Here is a 26,811-nt window from a genome sequence, read left to right on the forward strand (position 1 = left end):
ATCCTAATGTGTCAGGGGACAGGAGACATCTTTGCATCTTTTCCTCCTGTTCAGTTTGGCCAAGTAGAAAAGACAAGAATGTGAGACAACAATTAGTCACCTGTGAGTGAACACAGCTGAAGCTGTGGGTAAATCCAATGGAAATCCAGTCGTACAGATCTCCCTCTCATTTTTCTATTTTCACTGCATAAAGTAAGAACAGGCAGTAGGTTTTCCAGTTTCCAAGATATCTAGTGGGAATTAGTCACAATAGATTTGCTATTTCTACAGCTTACAACACCATTTCATCTCATCATTGGGGATGTTATGCTCATCATATTATGAGTTCTTTTAGGGAGGGGAGAAGAACTCATTTCCTGGAGAGTATTTTTTTTCTGCACTTACAACTATTTTTGCTCAAGAACAAAAATACTTAATCATCTGGGCCAAAGTAAATTAATGCAGTCTCAGTACCTCTCACAGCTGTACAGATACAGCTACTTTTATTAGTATGTGCAGAGGAATATGTCTCTTTACCCTTGGTTAAAATTGTTCAGGGCAGTTTTTTTGCAAGGTAAGAGCTTTCCTGGAGTACCTTAAATATAGTTTATAGTAAATAACAAGAGGGACACATGTTAAAGTGGTTACAGATTACACTTTTATGGAATCACAGAATGTTAAGGAGTTGGAATGGACCTTAAAGATCATCTAGTCACAACAGCCAGAGTCTAATGATCTTATATAGTCTTACTATTAGACTTTTAAGTCAACATTTTGCTTGTGACAGCAGAAGTTACATATGGACTTGGCACCTGTGTTGTCTCTTTCTCACTTTGCTCAACCTAAAGGACTCCACAGCTGCTGGATAAAAAAAGGTAACATGTTTTAATGAAGTATTTTTGTCTGTGATGTTACCAGATATCTTTTAGGAAGACCAGCAATTTATCTGAAGCATAAACGAAACAGCCGAAGAGACATTCCGCGTCTGCCCTTGCCTGTGTCTGCAGGGTTGTGGGATCACCAAGGCTCCTTTGCCACTCCAAGGCTGGCCCTTAGTCCTCCTGCACCTTTCTGTGCTCCTGTTTTTCCTTTGGAGAATGTCCATCGTTATAAAGAAAACAAAAGAAAACCTCACAGTGCTCATTTTTGGTCTCTGGCTGTTATTTTTTAAAAGGTGCAGTTATTGATGTCTCCGTACCAGATGGTGTGATCCCATGGTGCCTCTTATAAAACGTGATATATAAGCAACTACCTCAATAGTTCAGTATTCATAATATAAATCAGTCTTACAATATCCTCCACAGGCTGGTCCTTTTATATTCCTGCTAAGGACCAAATTAATCAAGCACTATTTTACTTAATTTTTGCTTCATATTCTACTGGGTTTTATTTGTTAGAAGTTATTTTTATCCATAAATACACTCATGCTTTTTAATAAATCCCTTTTCTTGCACAGAACCAGACACTGAAGATTATGAAGAATTTATTTATTTCACTGTTTAAGAGGCACAGTATTTTGAAACTTGAGCCCACCAGCAGAACAGTTGGAAGACTCAAGGGATAACTTTGTTTACCACACATCCAAATTAGTTGTGCAGTATTCTGCTAATTGGTTTAATTCTAATTTTTTTCACTCTGTCATTGAACACATTTTTGTGTATTCCACATAAAGAAGCTTTCTGATTTTTGAGCTGCTTTCTTTGAAAATTCCAGTAGCAACCCATTCCACGGTGGAATCTGCAGATAAACTTAAACCTTCTCTGGGAAATGTATAAAAAGCAAAAAGGAGATTTGTGCTGCTGGACAGGGGAAAGGCTGAGACCAAGACCTGCTTTGGTGATGCCTAAATGTGCTGTATAATTAATCCTGTGAGTTTTTGTGTCCTTCAAGAAAAACAAGGGATATGCAGAATAGCAAACATTCAGCTGCTGAAACAAAGGAAGTTTTTTATTGACATTTTAGAGGTTTAATGTCTTAAGAGTATAGAAGTGAAAATAGAGTAGAGAAATGAAAACATTCCTGGCTTCAAGAAACATAGAAAGTTTTTGGTGCCTGGAGAAATGTAACTAACAGGACAAACAGCAACTGGATCCACATGGGCTGCACTTTGTTGATCAACAAACTATTGAGAATGGAAGCATTTATATAGTGTATATTTATATATGCTTTAATTGCATATATGTTAAAAACCCCTCCATGTGGGGTGGAGAAGCAGCCTCTCTCTGAAATGCCCTTGTTTACTCTTAAGCAAATAACCAGTTTGCTTCCATGGCTTCCATTCTCTGTGTGTGTTCTCTGTCCTTGAAAACAAGATGTTTTAGTACTTTTCCAAATAGCTTTTCTGTGTTGGTATAAAAATGAGTTGCCTTGTTATATTTTTATTCTTCTTCTGTCCATTACTAATCCTTCTGGTTTAAGGCAGGGATTTTTAAGCATCAGGTTTGCAGTAGCATAGATCAGTACTGACTTGCATCTGAAGTTTGGGTGGCATCTGAATGATAAGTTTCCAGTTTAGCTGAAGGTGTTAAGTTTTTGGGGGCAGTAAATGGAGGTGCTGAGAAACCAAGCAGGTTTATTTGTGATGTATGGCAGGGTCTTGCAGATAAGTTGAGGGTACAAAGGGAGGTGCATACTTGTAATAGTTGAGAATAACATAACTAAAATACTGCTGGGTGCAGGTGTTCTGTACCTGGGAGAGTCAGATCTAAGCTTATTGGGTTTTCTGCTCTGCACAAATCTTCAGTGTCCAGGTGGGTTCAGCAAATCACACTTATTGCCTCAGCAGCAGAAATGTGGCACATGGAAGTCATAAATAATACAAAAAGGTGTGATAGGCCATGCCCTTCTAATAAAAAGAGTGGGGGGGACGCCTGTGATATTTTCCCTTTTTAAGAAATAATCAGTATAAAGAAGGAATGAGTGGATTATTGCTTGGTGTGCTTAAATTTGTGGCTGGATGTTGGAGAGCAAGTGGCTTGTTCCTTTGTGTTGTTTTTTAAGTGGCCCTTGAGAAAGGTATTGGGAGAAGTGAAGTACATGGGAATCACCTCTTCCTTCCCTGGGTTACTTTTAGGGCTTGTGGTCAGGTGTGTGTCCTTTAATGATGATAAACACCTGACCTTGTAACTTGGGAAATTCTCAGCTCTTTATCAGTTCTTTCTCATTGCTAAAATACAGTAATACAGTAATTTGAAAGTAAGACCAGGAAGTTCTTCCCTTCTGCACCATTTCTGTAGAGTTTCTGAGGCCAAATGTTTGCATAACTCTGCTGCACTCCTTTCTGTTGCAATATGTTTTGTGGGGTAAATCATCAGTTTTCATCCAAACTCTACAAAGGCACTTTTGAAGCTTGGGATTGGGGCATTTCCTGCCATCAGTGATTTCTGTCAGGAGGCTGAGCTGGCTGAGCTCATGGAACTCCTTTGGAAAGTTTGACTGTAGCCTATCAAGTGATTTATAGGTTTTTGCAGTGCTTCTGATGGCTAATGATAATTAATTTTTTGTAACAATAGTAATGATTTCAGCCTGTTGCTTTAATGAGTGTTATCTCATCTCTTTCCTTAATTAAGCAAGTTGTCTTCAGTTAGCAAACACCATTATTGCTGACAAATTGGAAAGTAATAGTTTGTAGATTGTAATCCATTCCTCTCTTACTACTGTTTAATTTACAAATGTGGACATCTGCAAGAACTGTGAAATAATGTGGTAAAAGGATCCGACACACTCTGGGCTGGGGACACATTTTATTTGAGTAATTCCAGTGCCTTTTCTGAGTGCTCTGCACTTCCCTTAAAGTTTCTTGCTAGTAACACCAGTGGTCCTGATTTCCCAGCACTAGTGGATAGTAACTCTTAAATTGGCCCATGATTAGGAAGATGTGTTCTTGAAATTGTTCATATTCATCTGGCATTAGCAACAGTATTTAGGCCTGACCTGACTTTATTCCAGTAAGAAAAAAATCTGGCCAAATACTTAAGATGTTTTTCCAAACGTTGGTATGTGTTAAAGTCTTACCAAACTATTAAAACCTCAGGACTTCAGCCAATTCATTTTAATCACGGTATGGCCTAAAGTTGAAGTATTTTATAAAAGCTAAACAATGCCAAATGCATTTGACTGAGATCAAAAACCACATCTATTTGTTCTCTTTCATCTTCAGTGTTCCATTTCCTAGGAGTGTGACCTTAGTCAAACATCTATTAAAGTTTTCTTTTGATCTTACTCCCTTTAAAAAAAAAAAAGAGAAAAAGAAAAAAAAGTCAATCTTTAAAATTTTCTCCCAGAGACAATCACACTATTGTGTTTTAATGTTCCAGTAGCGTGTGAGTAAATAGGATTCTCTGATGTATGTGATAGAGCAGTGGCTAAATGGGACAATCATTTTTGTGTCAGAGACAAGAATCAAAAGGAAGCATTCTTCAGAAGCTGTTAACTGGAAAAATCCCCCCCAGGTCAGTGGAAACACATTCACTGGTCAATGTGCTGCATTTTTGGGTCCTTTGATGAAAATGCCTTGTAATTTGATAACAGGTAGCTGTTCATTTGTAATACAATCTTCTCTTCACCAGTCAAAGCTGCCTAGTGATTAATCAGTAAAAAGGTTAATTTTCTTCTCAGATATGAGCAGTTTGGTGGATTTTTGAAAGAAATGAGGACAAATCATTTATTTGCTGAATAGCATATAAATATGTTTCTTGGTCATCTGTAAGTTCCTTCACATTAGGGGAGCCTGTCTCACACCCACTTTTCAGCCTGACTGAAGCGAGTAGGTCTAAAAATATACAGAGGAATAAAATTACAGTTAAGATTTATATTTAACATTGTGAACTGGTCAAGTACTAGTTATTAAACCTAGTCTTATCAGTGTAGTGCTGCTGTTAGGGAAATGTCAATTAAAGGATGTAGTAGATAAATATTGAAAAGATTTATTTCAAAGAAATATCTATAGAAGAAGCAGAATTTGTCTTTTTAATGAACTTTAAATTGACAGAGGTTTCACATATTAAACTTCTAAACCCAGAACTAAATGCTTACTGGGAATGCATTGGAATATTGCCTAGATAAGTTTATAGTAATATATAATACTCAACCTATCAGTGTGGGAAAAGGCCTTAAAGTAGAATTAAACCTCTCAGCTCTAAAAAGAGAGCTGCAAAAAGCACAGTATTAATATTGAGAAATGGTTGAGGACTGAAGAGTATAATAATTATACTGCTTGCAAGGGGTTAGTTATATAATGTAGAATTCTGGAAAAGCAAGATGAATAGAAGCCTGCAGTATTTTTCTGAATTGGATAAAAAAATTTCAGTACATCTTGGACATAATTTGTATTAAATATAGTTTTATTTTTAAAGTGCATTTAATTAATTTCCATTACAAAAATCTTGAGAATCTATTTTAAAATCTGAACATACTTTGACTACTGAAATAATTGCACAAAACCTGAGCTAAAAATGTTTGTTGCCATAGTTCTAGAAGAAATGAAACTGCTATACTGATGCAAACTCAGGAGTAAGGACCAGTGGAGTTTATCTGTAAAGATTTGCAAGGGCAAAAAGAATATTTGCATAATTTTAGATTACTCAGTGTTTCAATTCAGTGACTAAATTATTCCTCTCCTCCTTGAGCCTGCATTTGGCTTGGAGACTGCAAGTTAATTCAGCTTGACCAATGAGTAGAGACACATCCTTTAAGATTTTAAAAATGGTGTAGTTCATCTTCTACGTGTTATTTTTATTCACCACCTGGAACAAGAAAATAAGCTTCCAGTCAGTGTCTCAGCTTTGAAAAATGTTCTTTGCCTTGCATAGCGTAAAATGGAAATAGCTATTCTGGCATAACTTCATAAACAAAGGCGATATCAACCTATTGGGACTAAATTACTTGTCTCCCCTGTTATTTGGGTGAGTAAATGTGCCTGAATAAGCTTCAACAAAACTGTATGAAGGTAACTTAAAAAGAGAGAGATCAGAAAGAATCAGAGGTAAAAAATGCTCAAGAAATGAAAGTTAAGGTACCCTCTCCTGTGATCATGTTCCTCACACTCTGGCCGTGTGATCAATAGTCATTAATTTGTGCCCCAGAGGAAGACAGGGCTCGTTGTGTTTCTTCACCTGTTGTCTACACATATCTCCAAGTTAAATCTGATTTCTCCAGCCCCTGGGCTGCCTCCTCATTTTCCCTTTGCAGTGTTGGAAATTCACATATCCATCACCTACTCACAGAGGTGCCCAAAGCACCAGCTCAGCTCTGCCCCGAGGACGGGGCTGCTCCAGCCTCAGAAATTTGCTGTGGAAATTGGAGGGTTGCATGAAAGCTTGTCCTTCCTCAGGTATGGCACTCACATTGCTGTCCAAACCCTGCTGAAACAGAAATTAAATTACCTAAAATATCTCATTTCCTTCTCAAAAAGAACTACCTGGCATCGATGTGCCATGGCACGCCGTGAATGCCAGCTCACCACAGAATCCACCAGAACAACCAGTTCTGGTGAAAGAGGGTTCGTAGCAAAAGCCACACTCCTGAGGACTGTGTGAAGCATCAGGCTGGAACTGGTTTGGATGAATGTGGTTTTCCACTCTGTTAATTGAAAAGCAAAACAGAAGCTCAAGACATCTTGTTATGTCAGAAGTGACTGAAGAGGCAGTAGGAGTAGGTGGAGTCATCATTTGAAGAGGTAGAGCCCCAAAGTCTAGGCCTTGCTCCCACAAGTATTACTTTTATTTTACATTGAATAATTGAAGGGATATTCATTTGGGATCAGCTGTTCCAAGAAAATTAAAGTCATGTTTCTGCACTAAATTCCACATCTTTTGTCGGCTTGGTGGTAATTCAAATGTGACAAGCTGGAGAACCCCTAATACCATCCCCAAATGTTTTTCACTGCAGTACTTCAAATGATCAGAAAGCACTAATATTTTGCTTTAATTCAACAGCCAGAATTGGGTAAGTGGTTATAAGTCTCAGAAGAATATTCCAGGAATTTCTGTTCCTGAGTGAGGCGGCTTTCAAACTTGAGTCTTTTGAGGTTGCGTTAATTAAGTGCCATTTGGAGAGGAGTGCCTGGGCTCCCTCCTTTCACTGCTGAGGTTATTGTGCTTCAAATAAGCCTAATATTTCTATGGGTTTTTTGAAGTGGCCACAGATTTCTCAGCCTTAGGTGACTCAGAGCAGTGGTAGCTGTGTCATCATAGCATTCAGTGTCTGTTCTGGCAGAACAGAAAAGTTGCTTGTGTGGAAGAATTACCATGGAGGGAACGATTCTACAAAGCTGTGTAAATAGAGCTTGGCTCTGATTTTGCTATCTGAGGTAGCTCTAGTTGCCACCCCAAATGATGGTCTATTCTAAATAATTTTGGTTTCATCTGAAAAACTGTAGCACGATGAATTAACGGAACTCAGTATTCACTTAAAATCCTTGAAATACACCATTTTAAAATTGTGGTTTGAGACAGCTGGGATGTAGCTGAGCTGTGCCATCCCATACAAAACAAATATTTGTATGGTGTTTTCCAGTCACAAGTAGGAAGTAGCTTGAAATCACTCCCAAAGATATCCTTATTCTCAGAAGACCTTCCAGCCCAATTAATTTTACAAACTCGAGAGATTTGTGCCAACTCCAGATAAGCTTTCGGACTTTTTGGTACTTAGCTGAAAGCACCTCCAGAAACTTCTGCAGTCACCCCTTCATTACCAGTTACAGACAAGTGCTTTAAATGCCCAAAATTGATTTAATGGGAAAGGAATAAGCATGGAGAAAAAAAATAACAACAGCTAATTGTAATTTCAGGTGGCAGCACATGCACCATGGCAGACTTCTGTGATTATAGTGAAGTTACAGAATGAATGTCTGTGGTGAACACGTGGTGAACACAAGGACTGTTAAGTTTAATATATTGATAACATAATTTTAGGTTCCCAGGACTCCAAGCATATTCTAATCCAAGGATAACAAAGTCCTGCAATCAGAAGCAAATGCTGATGATAACACCACTGTATTCTTCCCCTGTGACTTCTGAATATTTAGCACTTTGGAGTTAATATTTTTTCCCTATAAATGGAATTTATTTGATATGTTGGCCTCAAGTAATTTAATGTATTTCTGGTTTAGTTTTTAATTTTTCAAGTCCTTATCTCAAAGAATTGCAATCTTTAGTCTGTGACAGCATTATGAAAGTGGATAGTTTGAGAGTCTGTATGATTATGAGCATTAGTTTAACTTGTCTTATCCTTACTGGAATCAGAGTCCTAATGAATGAATTTGTCACTCTTTTGATGTTGGAAAACACTGTTTAAAAACATCCCATATTATAAGTTTACATTTTATGTTGAAAATTTTCAATGACATGACTAAAATTGCATCAGATATGCTCTGGAGAACATCCAAGTTATAAAGTGATTGTGATTTTTTCCACTATAATTCAGGGGCTGCTGCGTGTGTCTCTCGTGCTTCCATCTCCCAAAACCTGTAGATCAAAAGTGGGGTGGTCAGTCAATCAAATATACAGAAGAAGGGAAAGGTCACAGTAGTGCTACTAAAAGTATTACGCATTAAAGCTGTGACAAATCATTCTCATGACATGGATTGTAAAAAAGAACAGAAAATGTCACAAAATTAATCAATTCTCAGGAGACACACTGGAAGAATGAAGGCATAGAAAAGTAATGTAACCCTCTCAGTGCTTTTGGTAGTTCTGATTTTTCTTTGTCCCTCCAATAGGGGAAGCTGCAGTTTTGTTTGACAGAAGGCTGCCTTTTTGGGGAGGAAGTCATCTATCCAATATGCATATCAGTATATGAATATGAGTGCTCATCTTACAGATTTAGGCACAAATTTGGGATTAAAATGTCTTTATTTTGAACTTTGAGCCCCTTGGGTCTAGACAAGAAATCTGGCTGCTCGTGTGGATGGAGGATGTGAAATATCTGAGGTGCAGGGACTTGATGGGAGATGTTCACGTTAAAAATGTTTCCAGTCTCTCAGATGGATGTTGGGGAGGATAAGATTAGGACAGAGGTTGTAGCTGGTGTGAGAAGCCTAAATAATAGAGGCAGACACGGGATGAAAGCATCTGGAAAGCAAACTCTCCCCATGTTTGAAGTGAACACCCAGATTTGTAAGTATCAGGACTTTTGTCACTGTCTAAATATGTGTGAAATTAGAGAATGACAACCTGTTACATCTGTGTAATATTCCACAGAGTGGCAGGGATGTTTTGATATTTAAAGGTTTTAATCTTGTTTATGTTCATGTGAATTTCTGCATGAAATCATATTTTAAAATTAAAATAAGGTGAGCAAGCACACCACGTTAAACAGAAATTGCCAGGATTGCAAAATCAGGCCGTCAGAAATTCAGGAACATTTGTGCAAAGCTGATTCTCATCCCCTGAGCATTTGCCAAAGTCTTTAAATTACATTATCACTGTTGTTTTCCCCAGCATCACTGCCTGGGTGGTGATAGAGCATCAACTGACCTGTGGGGGAAGCGAGGTTGTGTGATGAAGAGACCTGTCTGTGGGTCTGTCCCTATCTATCTGCTGCAGGAGGGGAAGTTACCTAGGGAATATTCAGGGACTGCACAAAGGCAGAGAATCAAGTCTCTCAGGAAAAGACTGCAACAGTTTCGAGCTGACTGGAGCTTCTCTGTGGAGGATTAATTCCTCACAATCCCTGAAAAATATGCATAATATCTGTTTGGATTTTTTTTTCCCCCCGACAAGGTTCTTTTGCCACAGTGGTTTTTTGTTTGTGGTTTGGGGTTTTTTGTTTGTTTGTTTGTTTTATTTTTTGGTGTTTGGTTTTTGGATTTTTTTCATAAAGCTGAGCACCATCCCCTGCCTGCAGTGCCCAGTTCCTTATTGAGTTCCTTCCCTGGATCTCTCAGATAATTCACCTGGATGGATTATTGTGACCAGTCCTCAGTGGCACCAGGGTATCTTTGAACAGCCACTGGAAACATAGCATGCACTAGGGCTAAAACTTTCCTACATTTCCAGTTGAGCCAGTTTACAAAAATGAGAAGAATCTGCAATGATATGACAAATTAGTTTGGACCTGTCTCCAAACGGCTCTAACACTTTGGGCATTTTACTGTTCCTATTCCAGAATGTGGTTTCACTGTCCGTGGTGTAGTAGCTGGGTTTTGCCTCCGTGTTTATCACTAAACAAGGATGATTCATTTCAGCTACAGGGAAGCCTTCACTTTCTAACTTGATTTTTAAAATTATTAAGTAAATTCTCATAGACATTCTGAAGATGTACATTATATGTATTTGCTTTTATTAATTTTATTACAGTGAGCACATCCTTTCCAGTCTTCCAAAGCCTGATTTGTTGGATGTTTCAGGATTGTTTCCATTGTTTGCAATATGGTCTCTCAGATTAACATTTCATACTACCAGATATTTCATCGTTGCTGTTTTAGCACGTCGTGCTTGACCCATGGCAGCTTTGAATGCAAATGACAAACAAGCTGATGCACAATGCTTGGCTCTTAAACTGAAATAATATGGCAAGGCTAAACTGGGTTTCATTTTTCCTTTTGAATATTATTAATTGCAAAGTGTTGACTGTTAATTTAATTAAATGTTTTGTTTTAATATAAAACCATTCTTCAGTTCACTGACTCACTGTTTCATTTAATTAATTGCAAACCTCGAGATTTGATTACTCATAGTTCTCCTTTAGTTAATTTACTTGTTCACAGTTTTGACAGAAAAGCTTTCAAACTAATATGAAGGAGGGGCACAGTCTGACTAATCAGGAAACTGGAAAAAATAGCTGTAGCAGGAGTAGGAGATTAGCAGATACTCAGGGTCACCTGAAAAAGCTCAGAGTCCTTGTATTCACCATCAAAATCTAATTTTCAGTGACTGGATATTAGTTAAATGTGGAGGGTTCACTTGCATTCAAGACACTGTAGATACCTCAGTGAGGGAATGGAATTGGGGTTTGGATTTTATGTCTCCAGGAAGGTGTTTGCTAATGAGTAAATTGTGATGTTACTGGGGCAAGAGGCACTGTCCCCTTGTCACCTGGTTCAGCACTGCCCTGTAATGGGGGACTGACCCTGAGGGGGACATTGCAAATAGCCTGGAGTTGTTGTGATCTTTGGGCCATGCAGTAGAAATGCTCCTTTTGTTGAAATAGTTCTTCAGGTTTCCCAGAGGAATAACCTTCAGTAGTCTGTCTGTGTGGGGGATGTTTTAGTAAACTATTAACCAGTGACTTTAATGGGATGCAGCCAAGGGATGGAGAAGCTCTCTGGTGATACCCTTACAGGTACCACAGGGGCTGTGGCTGTGGGAGCAGAGGATGTGCTCAGTGGGTCCAGGAGCAGCCAAAGCCTCACAGAACGTTCGGGTCTGTTCCATCTCCAACACCCCTTAAGCCCAGAGCGATTCCATTGCCATATTGGGTCAGCTGAGTATGGCCCTCATTTGCATCCAGCTCCCTTATTTGGGAACTGTTTGGTTCTTAGGCCTGTTTTAACTGTGGCTCAGAACACAACTGCAGAATTTTGCTTCTGTGCAGCCTGTGCCTGAAGTGTGCTGGTTTGTGTGTCCTTGGGGGGTTATTCCGAGGCTGAGCTGGTGTGCTGTGCAGAGTTCTGCAGACTCGTCAGAGTACACAGCGTCCTGACCAAAGTCATGGGATGAAGATTACTAATGGCAGCTGGTTGTTCTGCCATATGCAGGGTGGTGCAGGTGTACCTGACCACCACAAGCTGTTATGCAATTGTAATCAAGATTCATGTGCAGCAGCTGACCCTGAACTCTGCTCCCAGACTTCGACGCGGATGCGGCCGTGTCCCTCCCTCTCAGAGGTCCCACCAGCTCTCCAAGGAGCTGCTGCGTTCCAGCCAAGGCAGCTGAGGGGTTCTGGGCTGCTGGTGGCAGGTCTGCACAGAAACCATTTCAGCTGTGCTGAGTCTCATCCCGTGTTGTTGTTGCATTTAAAGGCTGTACGTGTTTGATAATAAATGGACCACAGTTTATTTCCTGGGCATTCAGTGATTGATCACAGCTGGCAAAAGATAGCTGAAGGAAGGAAAATTTCAAGTGTAAATGGAGAGGAAAAAACCAGAAGCTTTGAAGTATGTGATCCAGCATGTCGGTTTTCCTAGTGATCCTTTCATTTTGGAGGGAAGCAGAGGGATAGATGTAAATGTTACAGCAGCTTTCCAGGACATTTTTCAAAGTGAGGTGCTCTCAGTGAGGTCCTGCTGCTGATAATGGTTCATCTGAGAGGATAGAAATGATTCTTCACAGTTCCTTGTAGATCCTTAGATAAGTCAGTTGAAGAATAGCCCTCTTGGCCACAGCTAGCCTGAGCTGAGTCAATTAAAGAACGGAGTTTTATTAATAGTTAAATTAAATAATAGCTTCACTAACGTTAGCCACAGCAGTCCCTTAATTAAAGACTATGCCAATGGGTGATTTGCTGCACGTTTTCTTCCATCATTTCAATCAGTGGCACCCCCTTACTGCTGAAACCATTTCCTTTAGCCTCAATTTTATTATCTTTCAGAAGTGCTGAAGAATTAGTGCATTGTTATTACAGTGCCTCATGCGGTCACATTTTGGGGCTTTTACTGCTACCAGAGTTCATGTAGGAAATTGTATAGAGCGGGGAGTGAGGGCATAAAGGCCTTGCTGACACCGAGCTTAGGGATAGTCTTGGCTGGATCTGCTTCAAGGCTGTGCAGGATCTTCAGTGCTCTCTACACTCGGACTGTGCTTTACTCTTTAAACTTTTAATGCTGAAGTGGAGTGACTTTGGTGTGGCAGATGGCACTGCACAGTTTTCTGATCCATCACTGTGTTTTGGCTGGTGTCCTTATGGCAGCTGTGTCTGGTTAGGGAGCTCAGAAACGCCTGACAATAATTACCTTTAATTTCTGCAGGCGGCAGCGTGGTGGTTTTGGGACTGTGTTTATTATTTTCTGTTTGTTCCTTGGTACCCTTTCTGCCTTTGTTACGCTTCTGTACAACTGTTAGAAGGTTTTTGGGGATTTTTGTTGTTGTTGGGCTTTTGTTTTTGGTTTTGAGGTTTGTTTGTTTGTTTTCTCCTTTTTTAAAAACAGTGCCCTGTATAATTTTTTCTTGTCTTTTCTCTGAACATTTTACTGAAGGTATGAATTTATATTCCCTATCTGTCTCCTTATGAATAGTTTCTTCACTATTTTGTGTAATTAAACTAATGAAATTTTATGGCTTACAGTCCATACCAAGAACCCTGATGAAAATCCTTGCTGGGTTCTTGGTTCCTCTGTACATACCTGGGTACACGGAAGTGATAAAATGGCATAATAGAGAACTCCCTGCTCAGACCTGTATTTTTGTATCCATCAAAAGGAATGTGAATGTTTTTGCAATTAGATTAGAAATATAAAGTAAAAAGAGGTTTCTGTGGGTGGGTACAAGTTCTGAACATGTTTTAGTGATGGCTGTACCTCAAAACTTGGAATTGGTCGGATGAGGAGGAAAAGGCAGGAAAGCAGACAGGTGCCTGGAAATCCTGAAGGCAGTAAATTCCTCAGAAGAGTTGGTGTGATTCTTGGTTTTCTTGAACTTCCTGAAAATCATGTGAAATTCACTCAGAGAGCAATCCCACTTGATTTCCCTAGGAAAAAAAGTGGAAATTTGTAGACTATTTCATCTTCTCCGGAAACTGTGTGAAGAGTTTTATCATTGAAGATTTATTCTGTGATGGATTAAGCATGAGTGATGTCAGAAAGAGAATTTGCAAAAACAGGAATTTAAACATCAGCATTTTATATCTGCTGGATAAAAAAACCTGTAACATTTGCAGAAGAACTCCACTGGCTGTAAAAAAAAAAAAATTTAAATAAAAAGTGAGTATTGTTACAGTGTAGTGACCTTCTGTATGAAGTGATTAAATGACCTAAAGACAAAATTATTGATGATGTTTTCTGGGCTCACATTTTGGTATTTAGTGTGTATTAATAACGAAATCAGCTTTTGTGAAGTCCATTAAAGGAGCAGCAGAGCTAATCTGAGTGTCAGATTCAGCTGCTTTTAGGAGACTGTTCTAATGGATGGATGGATGGATAGGATGTGAACATTTTGAATTCCCTTTATTCGGTGTCTAATCTGTCAGGAACATGTTATTTCATTGGATGTGTGATATCTTTGTGGGCACAAAAACGAAATTCCTGGGTTTTTGGGGAATGCAGTTCAGTGATTTTGTGGAACCATGCCATGCTATACAGGAGGAAGCCAGTAAACTCATTAATCCATATCTGAATGAGTAAACAATTATACCTGTGGAGATCTTTTTGGTTACGTGGTTGCATCCTCTGAATTTTCCTGTGAGGTAGATGAATTCAGAGAAGGGATTTTCAGTCACATCTTGCTCAGAGTCAAAGCAATTTGATACTGCGTGGAAGAAAACCTGATCTTTTACTTACTGACCAAGTCAAAGTGATAAAAATCTTTGCTCTTATAAAAAAAAAAGATAGTGGGAATCTGAATAAAACTAATTATGATAATTATGGAGACCTGTAGCCTGACACCGCTCTATTTCTTCTCTTTTACTACTGGAAATAATTTAGTTTTTAGTCACTTGAAAATCTTCTAACAATAACCGCCCTTAATTCTGGTCTTAATGGTCTCTTAAAAGTGGGATTGAGTTTGTACTTAGCCATATTGTATTTTTTTACACATTTTCAGTGTAATGTTTTCCTGTAACGATAATGTTAGTCTAAACCAAGAGACTTCTGAAAAAAACCAAAATAGTATTTGGATATATAATGTAATAGTGGAGCATTGATTGCTCCATGTTAATTGGCTTTGAACTGTTGAAATTAGGAAATACTGTATCTTACTGTGTGTGTGGAAATTCTGTAGCAGCTAAATAAGTCAACCAGAAAGTGATCAAAGTGACAAGGTGATCAAAGTGACAGGAAATTATATTTAAAAGTATAATCAAAAGGGATACCATTAAATAAATATTTCTTTATGTTAAAAAGAAATATAAACATGAAAGAATTTTTTTTTTTTCTCTTAAATCCTTGGAACAGTGTATTGACTTTAAAATAAAGGTAATGTTCAGGATAGCATTACATAACTGGACTAAGAATGTGCAGCGAATTTATGTGACTTTTTCCTCCTGAAAGGAGAGGCTTTATTCAGACTTTTCAGTGCCACATTGTATGGTGTGATGACTGCATTTCATTTATTTGTATTTTCCAGGTCTGACAGCGGCTGCCATGGCAGAGGCCATGAAGCTGCAGAAAATGAAACTTATGGCAATGAACAGCCTCCATGGAAGTGGGAGTCAGAATGGAACCGAGTCAGAGAACGAAGAGCTCAATTCTAATGCAGGTGAGGGATGCTCTGAACACCTGGGCCTGTGCTTTGGAAACGGAATCAAAAATCTGTCTCAAATTCTTGAGCTCTTTTATTTTGTAAGCTCTGCTCTGCCTGTGTCAAATCAAAGTTCCTGCACCCCTTCATCCAGTGTCCCTCCAGTTTTACTCCTAACAAGTATCTTCCTATTGGTGAAGCATTGTTTTCCTTATGTTAGAGTACAGATGTTTTAAACTATCCCTTAAATAATTTGTAGCAACAAAAGATTCCTCTATTGGCAATAGCAGAGTTATTTCCAGAGTTTTCCTGTAAACGTTGGAAAGTTTCCAAAGCATCAGGTTGTTGTAGTTCTTTCTTGGTTCCACAGTTCACTGGAGAAAGGTAAAATAGGGAGTGTTAAATCACCATCTTTCTGGCTCTCCTGCACTTTGTTCTTTCCTTGGGTAGATGTTTGCAAAGCACAGCTGTGAAGAAGAGCTGTGATGAACCTTTGCTGTGGCCTGACTGGGTCTCCTTGGGTGGAAGGCCCTGACACCAAACACGTGTTCAGGCTGTACCATATAAACAATCATGTAAATTTGAATGAAGTTCCCCAGGTCCCAGCTCCCCAGGAACAGAGTTCAAACGTGAAGTCAGAAATGCATCCTGTGAAGAGGAAATCTTTGTTTATTCTGAAGTCCTTTTCAGGTGATCAGAAGAGGTTTTTACTTGGACAGTGAGAGAACCTGGAGGAAGGCAGGCCCCTTTGGTCTCTGATACCTGTTACAATAAGAGCAATTTCCCTTGGTCTCACTTTTTTTTGGGCACAGATGATCCTATGATACACTACCATTCGTGGTTGGTTCTTATTATCAGTTGAAGAGAAGAGGCACTGTGTGATTCCCTGTCACATCCCGCTCTCCCATCGCCATTCCCACATCTCCAAAGGCAGAGCCTGCCTGGTGTGTAGTGTGTACCCATCGTGCCATCAGAATGGTAATTTATTAGACCAATAAAGCAGCAGCTGGGAGGTCTTAGACTCATTTTCTAAAGGAATAACTTTGAATTCATGACAAATTATGCACAAAGCAGTCTTTCCAAAAGTGGTATTACCTTTTGCTAATTTTGTGTACTCATCTGTATTGAAGAAATCTGGCTTCTACCTCATGCATTAAACCTTTCCCCAGCTTTCTGTTCTGCAGGATGTGTATTTCTTATTCCCCCTCTCAGACCCTAATCAATTAGTGCATATTGAATTCAGAAAGAAAGCACTGAAAAAGCATATTTAGCTTATATGACTCGATATATACTTACTGTTGTATGTAGTTCAGAATGAATTCTGAATTTTCACTGAGTGCTAAGAAATAGGACTGAAGATAGAATTCCTACAGGAGAGCAAGGAAGCTTCACACAGAAAATATGTAGGGTTGGTGTTAGGGACTTAAAAGCTGCTGTACAAAAGTTTGCTGATTTCAATGTTCATGGTTTTGTGTGTTACCTGATACAGTAAAATTTGTGCCCTTCACCTGGGGAGAATCTGGATTAATGTGATTATTTTAAGTATTGAGAGTTTTTGTTGAGGAACTATCGTACCATCCTTTGGACAGTGATCAGGGGTGTTCATGTTACTGGGGAGCTCTCTGTGCTTCTTAGCAATTCAGAGAGCTCTTCAACCAGCTCAACACCAGTTGAAGTACTTGGAGAAATCCCCACTGACTTTCTCTGAAGTTGCCGTGGGGCCCAAGGGTAAGGCTGTGGGAGCAGTTCTGTAAAGATCTTTTCTCAATTCTTTCCCCTTTTCATTGCCTAGTTCAGTTAAATTGCCAAGAGGAAATTTGTTGGCTCAAGTATCAGTGTTGCTTTGCAGACAGAGAAAGAAAATCCTTATCAGAAATAACTAATACCATTCATACTAAAAATGACACTTTTTCCTCTTTTTAGTATCCTCATTGCCAGCATCAGGATCGTTTTGGTAACGTGTGGGTTGGAGGGTCATATTTTGAAGATTTACATTAGGCAGGTACAGCAGGATGTGGCAAAAAGGAAAACCAACATGAAAGGGATGTAAAAGTCGACTATAAATTTCACCATAGAAAATAAATAAGGAATTATCAAACATTGACTGCAGAAAGCCCCTCGGGGTCTGAGGTGGGGCATGAAGAGGGTGGGAATTTCGTTTAGAAGTTCATACACACGTTGTAACTTTGATCTGCTGTGAAGGGAACGCCAGGACAATTCTGTGTGCATGAAACCTTCACCAACTGTTTGTTTTGCTCTAGACTTACAGTTTAAATGCCTATTAAAAACAAAATGGGGATGTGAAATGAGAAAGAAAATTGAATTTTGGAATTTTTTTTTACTAAGAAGAGGTAAAAAGGAACAGAGCAAAGGAGTCAGAAGCCTCATAAGTGAGAAAAACATTTTATTTTAGGAGAGAGACCTACAGTTTCTTTGATTTGAGGTTGTGTTTAATAGCTTCTGTAATGGCTGCAACATGACTCTGCATCTAGATTTCAGCATGAATAACAACCTGTTCGTGTTTCATTTAGCTCCAAATGAGAAATTCTGTCTTTTATTGTTTTAGGAAATTAGTCTGTGTACTATTGCTCCTGGAACTTTATAATTAATCACTAAAGGTTATGGCTGTGGAGAGTTTGTGGGAAATAGATGTCTGAATGATTATAATTGTAGCTGTCAAATCAGAAATATAGTTATATGGAGCGGAGGACCTTTTGCTTCCTTTGTTGTTTTTTTTTTTTTTTTTCTTTTTACTGTAACAAAGACTTGAAGGGTTGTGCAGTTTTACTTAAAAAACCCCAACAAACCAACAAAACAGCTATAGAGGTTGTTAATTTTTTACCTTAGTGCTACATGTTGACTTCCTACAACACCAGTAATATTTCACTTTAGGATACATGCCTTCCTCCTCATCCCATAGTCTGGTAGATGAGTGGAATGCTCTCTTTTTTTGCTGTTGTTTATTTTGAATTAAAAATGTAATTGAACAACATTAACTCCTGAAGCTTTATTGCCAGATTTTTTGGAAGTGTGTCATTATATACAGACCGTTAGTATAATAAATCAATTGCTGAGAATGTCTTGGCATATTAATTTCAACCTCCATCTGTATCTGTTGAACTCAGTATGAAATAATTTTGGGCGTGCTTCTTAGTATTACCTACACTGTCACTTTTATAGTTTCTTCCTCTGTGTGTGAACCTATGATGATGGAAATTCTTCCAGAATTTCTCTGTCTGAAGCCAGAATTCCTGCTGTCCATTTAAAATCCGAACTCTAACTCAGTCTAACACAATCACTGCCTAATTCTTTAGATATTATATCGTCCTCTAGGAATTTACAGGTGTGGAATTGAATCTTATAAGTGTGTCTGTGGAAGTGGGGAGTAAATGTGCCACTTTTTTTCCCCTCCTTCTAGTCCAGCTGGGCCGCCTACCTCGTTTTTGTGATGTTACAATAATCTCAGTAACGACAGAGTTTGGTGCTGGAATATTCTAAATAATATAAAAATGCTACAAGAGATAATACTGAAACTACAGGGGAAAATTTCCCCCCAAAATTAATTTGCACTTCAGTTTTTTAATTGAAGTAATGCCCTTAGTTCACTGTGCTGTGAAGAATGTTGTTATACATTTGAACATTGATGTCCTCCTTCCACTCTCCCTGCAGAAGAGAAAGAGATTTTTTTGCACCTTCCTACTCATCATATGAAGTGTTGAAGCAGAACTTCTCAGGCAGCTGAAAATCTCCTCTTTAAGCTGGCACTGTAGGTTCTCTGGCCCCACAGTCCAGCTGAGCTGTGCTGGCTGTTCCTGCTGGCTTTGGATCCCTCTCCATTTTTTTGTGGGATCCTGGAGAGAAGGTTGGATTTAGAGAACCCAGGTTGGTTTGGGATATAGATGGATGTGGGAGAAATTCATCCCTCTGAAATCTCAAATTTTAAGTTGGACATAAATCTTGCATGACCCTATTCCTTGTTTTTTGACTACTCCAAGTGAGTCCTTGGAGATGAGGTGGTTTTTTGGCGGCACCCTGAGTGCAGAGGTTTACCGTAGCTAAGGCTGATAACACATGGCAGGAGGGATGTGGCCTCTCCTATTCCACTTGGGAAGTGAGTAGGATCAGGAGTGAGCAGCTGGCAGCTGCCTCCAGGTATTCTGGAGTGTGTGTGCAGCTCTCAAAGCCCAGCCACGTAATCAGTTTTGTTGTTCTATAGAAATGAGATACACAAAACCAAACCTCTCTGGTTGCACAAGAAGTGTTTATAAAGATCACCTCTTTCATCATCATGCAGTGCTAGAATTGGGTGAAGTGTATTCTGGAAATTACTGTATAATTGCCTAGGGAAACTTGAAACTTATTTGAAATCAGAGCTTTTATTTTTAATAGCAGGGCAGCAGGTAATTTGTACAAGCGTGTGATGGGATAGGTTGCAAAATACAGAGTTGGTGACACTACCTGGACATCCTTTAAGCTGCATGAGCAAGGCAGGATCAGTGCACGGCAGTCGTGACAGCAGCTGTTTGTACAGAACCTCCCAGCAAAGAATAAAGCAGGTATTTCCTTCTGGTGGCTTTTGGAGTTACCATGCATGATTTAAGAACTGTGTTTTGCTTTCCCCAGAGAGATATCAAACAGTACTAAGTGTTTCGGTGGTATTTCCTTAGGAAGTCAAAATGTTATTCTGCATGTAGAGTCTTGTTGCCTAATTTCCAGACAAGGAGCTAAGTTAGGCAGAAAAGAAAGGAAAAACACCCGAGCTTTTGGCATATGAGGATCATAGTAAAAGCTCTCTGTAGGAAAAAAAAAAGTGTTTTCTTTTTATCCTTCTTTCCCTTCAGTACCTGCCATGCAGTTTTCTCACAAATGCAAACATCCTTCACAATCTGTTTAAAAAACCACAAATACATCACTCGGAGGAATATTTAAGGAACCATCAGGAGGGAAAAAACTCATTGGTTTAATGGAATGCTGTCAAGGAAAATCAGCATCACAAACGACACAGGGGCAGAATTGATACTTTTGCACTGACATGTTAAAAGAAAATCCCATGCATTATTTAGAAAACCCAGAAATCTGTCAGCTGTATGATTGCCGAGTTAGCAGAAGCAGGAGGATGCTGCTCAAGTTGAAAAGAAACGCGTAGGCACAGATCCATATTGTAACCTTTCATGTTCTCCACCCACCACGAATACCCAGCTATTACACGGTCAGCATTTTTGAGTTTTTCTCTTTTAAAATTTTCAAGTGCTTGGAAAGTCAAAAGAGGTAGGGCTTTTCTTCTCAAAAGCAGGATGCCGAGGCTGTTATTTTATTGTGAGAGTAAAAATGACAAGACCAGAGAATGTGATTTTTTTAATCCTTGACTACCATGTAGATATCATGAAGTCATTTTTCCTGGTGTTAAAGCAAGTATTTTTATGTTACTTGAGCAGAGAGTTATTTTTTAGTAGTTAATAATTTTATTTACCGCAAAACATGCAGTCAAAAACTACTATTAATCTCTTTATCATCACTAGTGAAGCATACATTTAATATTTTTGCATTGTCCTTTGGCCAGGAGGGATGTGTGAGTCTTGAAGTAAGAGAGGATTTAATGTCTTGGGGTTTGTGTTGTCTCATCTGAAAACTAGACTTGTTTGACTCCAGCCCTTGCAGATATATTAAAACATTTTATCCTAAAAGTTGAACCCTCTGTGCTGTTTCTCCCAGGGACGTGATGCCTGAAGGAAATTCATGTAGTGATGAAACTCAGCAGCTTTCAGGATGTGCTTCCATACATAGCCTGGGGAGGGGGGGGGTGGTTTCTTGGAAGTTTCTTGAACCCACTTGCAAGTGAAGGCAAAGAAGTTGTAACCTTTGTTTTTCAGTGGAAATGGAGTGGAGGAACTAAAACACTCATGTGGACACTGGGGCTTTAAAAAGAATTTTAGGAGGCTCTCATGAACCCCTGTTTCAGTGAAGTGCAGAAGTGAATTTCTTATCTACAAACTATTTTAAGGTCCCATTTTAGCTCAATTCTTAAGCAGTTACCTATGTGAATAATTTAGCTGTCTTTTTTAAAGTATTCATTTAAAGATGAACATAAGTACTGTATAGTAAATGTATATGATGATTCACACATACATGTTGATTAGTCAGCTGTATTTGCATATTTGGATCGACTGACACTCAACTCTGAGAAATATGAAGTAGCTCTGGCGTAGTTTTAAAACTAATAATGGAAATACAACTGCAGATGAGTTCTGAAAATTAAAATCTCTGTGCTCTTCCATGTAACTCTGAGGCATCTTTTTCAGTGAGAGGAATTCTCTTTCAGATTTTTGATGCTTATCTTACACATGATGAAATTAACTGTGTTTATATAACATCATGAGCTAATGTAAACTGTTTTAAAGATCAAGCAAATTTAGCTTTTATCTTATATAGAACTCTTTTTAGAAAAGTTTTTATTAACTGTTTAGGCTCTGGGTTGTGTGAATGCTTTTTTGAGTGGGTAATTCTCAGGGGTATATTTTAAATGGGTTTATGACAATTAGATATTAAATGTTTATAAATGAAGAATATCTATACTTGTGTAAGTTTATATTTCTGCAGTTAAACATATCACATAATCTGCTTCCTTGTATATTTTGACTGCTATATTATTTGAAGTCAAAGAACTGTTGTCCCTTTTTTCCAGGGCATAAAGAACTTTTCTGTCTTTATTAAGAAAAAAAAAAATTCTTTACAACGATTTCAAACTTTTGCTGGAACAAATTTAACATACAAAATCAAGATTCATATCTGTTAAAAAAAAAACTTGCTAATGCCAAATCCAATCCCTCTGGGTGCACACAGTGCAATCATAAACAACCTCTCCAGATTCTTGCCATATCTGCTCTCAGAACTAAGTGCAGCACAAGATAAACTAATGACAAAATGCAAATGGTATGGCTAAACGGCGTGGAATTGAGAGCTTTCACATGTCTATCACCTTTCAGATCCTTTACAAATTTATAGTCTTAGAGTGCAGAGGTCTAAATCTTCAAAGCTTGAAAAACAGAGGTGCAGCATGAACTAATCTTCATTTTTTTCCCCTATCTTCTTACAGCAGCACTAATGGAAATGTATTTTGTTTAATGACTCTGAAATCCTGTTTGTAATTAGATGTGGGAATTGGTCTTACTTTGTAACAGATGATACTGGAATAATAATATGAGAGATGCTACGCTGAGACCACTATCCTCCTAAATCTATATCATTTTTCATTTTATTGACAGGAAATGTGTTCCTGGAACAAAGAGATTGATTTTAAAGAGTGGAAAAATAATGTCTAGTAAAAAATCAAATGAAAACATTTTAGCTTTACTTTAAGTGTATCACAAGTGTATATTAACCCCTTAACTTTGTTTTTAATTGTAGTAAACAGTCTTCCTAAAATTGTTGCTTTGCCACTGATAAAATCTTTTGAGTGAATGCACCAAAAGGTAGGGAACTTTAATTAATGACAGGGTGCATACAATTAAAATGCATATCATATTTCAGAAGGATTATTCAAAAGAATTAATTCTGTCGCTTAAAACACTTTTACAGTCGTAAATGAAGTAATTAGGAGTGGGCACAGAAGATGTGAGTGCGGGCTGAGCTCACACAGTCCCTGCAGAGTATTACTCGTCTTTACTGTGTCTTGATGTCATAAATCATTTTGGTCACTGTAGAGCCAAGGCTACATCTTTTCCTTGGTGATAATTCTCACTTTTGTTGGTAGGAGCTGAATTTCGTGGTCAGCATCAGCCTGCTGAAGGAATAAGGTTCGTCTAAAGTGCACCCCGTTCTGACAAGGTCTCGTGTTCCTCTGCAAGGCACAGAACTGCCACAGCACTGTGGGGAGCGAGACTTATCAGAAATGCACCAAATTTAGGACTTTCCATATAAATTTTTATGAAGACCAATATAGATTAGATGCCCTGCACTTTCAAAGGAAAAAATCATTCCAGTTTGGATGTTTTAGTAGGGCTGTGTGACTGCTGAAGGACACGGTGTGAGGAGGCTGTCCCACCCTCTGGGCAGGAGGAGGATGAGCCACCTCTGCCTTCCTGGTTGATGCTTAGTGAGAAAGCGAAGGAAAAAGAAAAATCTGGTCCAGGTCTACCCCTCTGAAATGTATTTTGAATTCTGTGTTTAAAATATCCTTGGTTAAAAGCAAAAGCAGCCCTGGGAGCAGGAACCATGACCTGGTGATTGGCTGAACTCTGGCAACTGGGGATGCCAAAAATGCTCAGTGATTTGCAGGTTTTCCACAGTGCTACCAAAGAACAAGAACAGTGAATTGCCATATGTCAAACACATACTTTTAATTTTTTTTCAGGTCCTTATATGTCTTATTGTTTCCACAAAATCTCATCTGCTGATCATTTTACACAAAGTAACGTGTTTAAACTCTGTGGTGCAAGAGGGTATTTAACAAATGTTTTAATTTCCCATTGCAGAGTCTAAGGAGTCCTGTATGTAAAGAATTCCAGTATGTCAGGAAAAGCAAGTATTAGCCATAGTTGCCTTTGTTAATACTAGTGAGTCAACTTCAGTCCCACATTAATGATATTTTAACAATAGAAGGTACTTTAATATTTTAATTACATTGTAAAATCTGGAACATTCTTGTTCTTGTTAAGGCATATATAAGTTAGGATGAAAACTGGCATATTACCTTTGATGTGGGCCACATGCTGAGAGTCCCCCAAAGGATGTCATTGATAGTGATACAGCTGCCAACAGCAGGAGTCTCATGAATTACAATTTTAATCAGATTTTTAAAAAAAGTCCCCTAACGTACAGTTAATTTATGTTTGAGGCAAGAAATGTTTGTGGTGTGATTATCTGGAATATTTTTTCACTTAAAGACATAGGCCTAAATCCCCCCCCCCCCAAAAAAAAAATAAATTTAATAACGTGGGTTTTTAGTTAAGGATTCAGCACTAGATTTGTGCTGAGTGCCCTGAGCTGACATTTCTGCAGCTGAGATTCGGTAGCAGTTTTCCTTGCAACAGTTGGTGCTGTTGAAATGTCTGGCTGATTTGTGAATTTGATGAGACAGAAGTCACCGTGGTCTCCAGTAATTCTGCCTTTCCTTGCACCCACAGAGTACAAGGCATCCCTCAGTGCTGGAGTAGGGGCTGTGTGGGTAAGCAGGACATACACGGATCACAACCTTACTCCTTTTTATAGAATACCTTGGCTCTCTGGAGCAGTCAGATTCAAGTTTTGTTTTCCTTTAATGAAGTTTTGATCCATGAGAAAATGAGGATTATGCATTTATTTCTGCGATTTTAAAGTAAGCATCTGACAGTTTTGCATAATAGGTTATGCTTTCTGCTCCATATTCTGTTTAAAAAAAGCTGGAATCCAAAGCTGTGAGTGACATTTTGGTAGAATTTTAGCAAGTACAGTCATTAGCAAATTAAAAATAGATACAGGTGGGTAGTCTGTGTTTTTAGCTCCTTAAAAAAAAAATTCAACCCCTAACTGTATACAAGAGCAGCAGTTTATCAGATCCTTCTTGTTGCAATTAGGAAAGACCAGCAGTGTTGTCTCAGACCAAGATTAAATGTACCTTTATCACCAGAACCTTTAATTTCCAAATTCATTTTCTCAAATTAAATTCTTATTCCTAATTTTTTAGGAGGTTAAATTAAATTATTAGGATCACCAAAAAGTATTAAAAATAGGTTAATTTAGCCACGGAGAAGAAAATATTTTTGGCACTGTATAATTCAAGGTACTAATTTGTCCATAATCTAAAGGAAAAATGCATGGATTTCTAATGTGCAGGTTTCAAGTGCCATCTTAATATGTTCATTATTTTTGAAATTTAACCAATATCATGTTATCTGGTAACTAACTAATATGTATTTTAGTTTGTGTTAGTTTTTGCAGACACACGTTTCATTTTGGGAGGCACAGCAGCAGCACTGTATGGTTTCAGAACCAGCAGTATTTTCTCAGTCTGTGATGCTTTCTTGAAGAGAAGAGTAGGTGAGGCTTCACCTGAGCCATTCTTGCAGCTGAAGGAGATTCCATGGTGTGGGACAATGATGCTGTGTTTGAGTGAACACTCCAGGCTGTACCTGCAGAGGGGGGGGGATCCTGTTGCACACACCTGGCTCAGGTGAAGTCAGTTCAGTGGTGGCAGAGTGAGCTCTGTTCTGCCCTGCAGGGTGGCTCTGCCTCTGGATCTGGTCTCTGTATGGCAGCTTGTGGTGTTTAGGGTCATAGGGAAACAGCACTTTGGGCTTGTTTCCTTCTCCCCATTCAGCGATGCAGGAACTCTGCCAGCCTCCTGTCTGGCTGACACTTGTCCAGCTTGATTCTACAAGGTTTTATAGGCTTGCTTATCGTAGCCATTTTTCCTGAAGTTTTCCCTAAATCTTCCTTGTTAAAGTCTTTCTTTACTTCTTGTCCTGTGGGTACAGAGAACAGTTTATTCTGTTTTATTACTGAACGTGGTTTTTATCTAGTGCAGACTGTTTAGTGAGTCCCCTGTCTGTTGTCCCTTCCCTCCATTAAACAACCCGCGCTTCTGAACATGACTCATGCTGAGGATTCTCCCATTCCCCGGTCAGCTCTCCCTGCACTGCTCTGGCCTCTTTCCAGGGGATTCAGATCCTCCTGGATCCCAAGCCCAGGCAGTGTCTCTACACTAAAGGCCATGCCAGAGCTCTGTGCACAAATGTGGATCAGAGACAGTGAATTTCTCCCAGTTGTACACGCAGTGATCTTGTATAAATGTGTGCAGCTTACTCTCCTGGCATTTCCTGGAAGGAGGATCCTGCTGACCTGTGTTCACCTGCAGTCTGCTATATCCTCTAGATGATTTTTTTAGTTATTATTTACTTATTTTATTTGCACAGGCGGTCAAACTCCATTCTGAGTTTGTGAGAAGATTTCCAGTCTTTCATCTGTCCTCACCAGTTTTCATAGTAATCTCTCTTACACCTTCACAAAGATTTAGATAATTTCTAATATAGATCCAGAGTTTTGGATAGGTTGGTTAATTTAGCTGTGTATGCAGGATAGAGACTCTCACCTGCCCTTGAGTGTGAAACATTTTGTTCAGTTGAGTTTGGCCATTTTATGGTTCATTTTGTCTGTGCTCATTGACTGAAGGTACATTCTGAAGGTAAATTAAAATTGATGGCTGAAACTGAAAATCAGCATTTCCTGTCTAGATGCTGTGCATTTTTTAAGCTGTACACAGCCATCTGCAATTAATGCTCTTTGTTGTATATCTTCTGTATTTACAATATATTTGACAATAAAACCTTTTTTGACATTTAATCAGTAGCAGAGTTGTTCCACTCTCATTATATATTCATGAACTTTATCACCAAGACAAGACATAAATGTTGAGCTTCCCTTTAAGATCAGACAGGCATTGATATTTAAAACATTGAAAATTAGGGGGGTTTTGTGACTGTTCTACGTTTGTACAATATAAAAATGGGAACAGATTCTTCTTTTT

The 26,811-nt window shown here is 38.7% G+C and overlaps 1 protein-coding gene across 4 annotated transcripts in view; it reads left to right on the plus strand.

The window, feature by feature from the left end:
- The window catches only part of DACH2 (dachshund family transcription factor 2), a 244,306-nt gene that overhangs the window by 144,286 nt on the left and 73,209 nt on the right, over positions 1-26,811 (plus strand). For all 4 annotated transcript variants that reach the window (XM_027911464.1, XM_027911465.1, XM_027911467.1 and 1 more), the window contains exon 3: positions 15,198-15,329. In XM_027911464.1, the coding sequence (XP_027767265.1) occupies positions 15,198-15,329 (132 nt within the window). The remainder of the gene's footprint in view (positions 1-15,197; positions 15,330-26,811) is intronic.

Source organism: Empidonax traillii, unplaced genomic scaffold (assembly GCF_003031625.1).
Source record: "Empidonax traillii isolate 1590-97213 ecotype Southwest subspecies unplaced genomic scaffold, ASM303162v1 scaffold32:size1966603, whole genome shotgun sequence".
Classification (NCBI taxonomy): domain Eukaryota; kingdom Metazoa; phylum Chordata; class Aves; order Passeriformes; family Tyrannidae; genus Empidonax; species Empidonax traillii.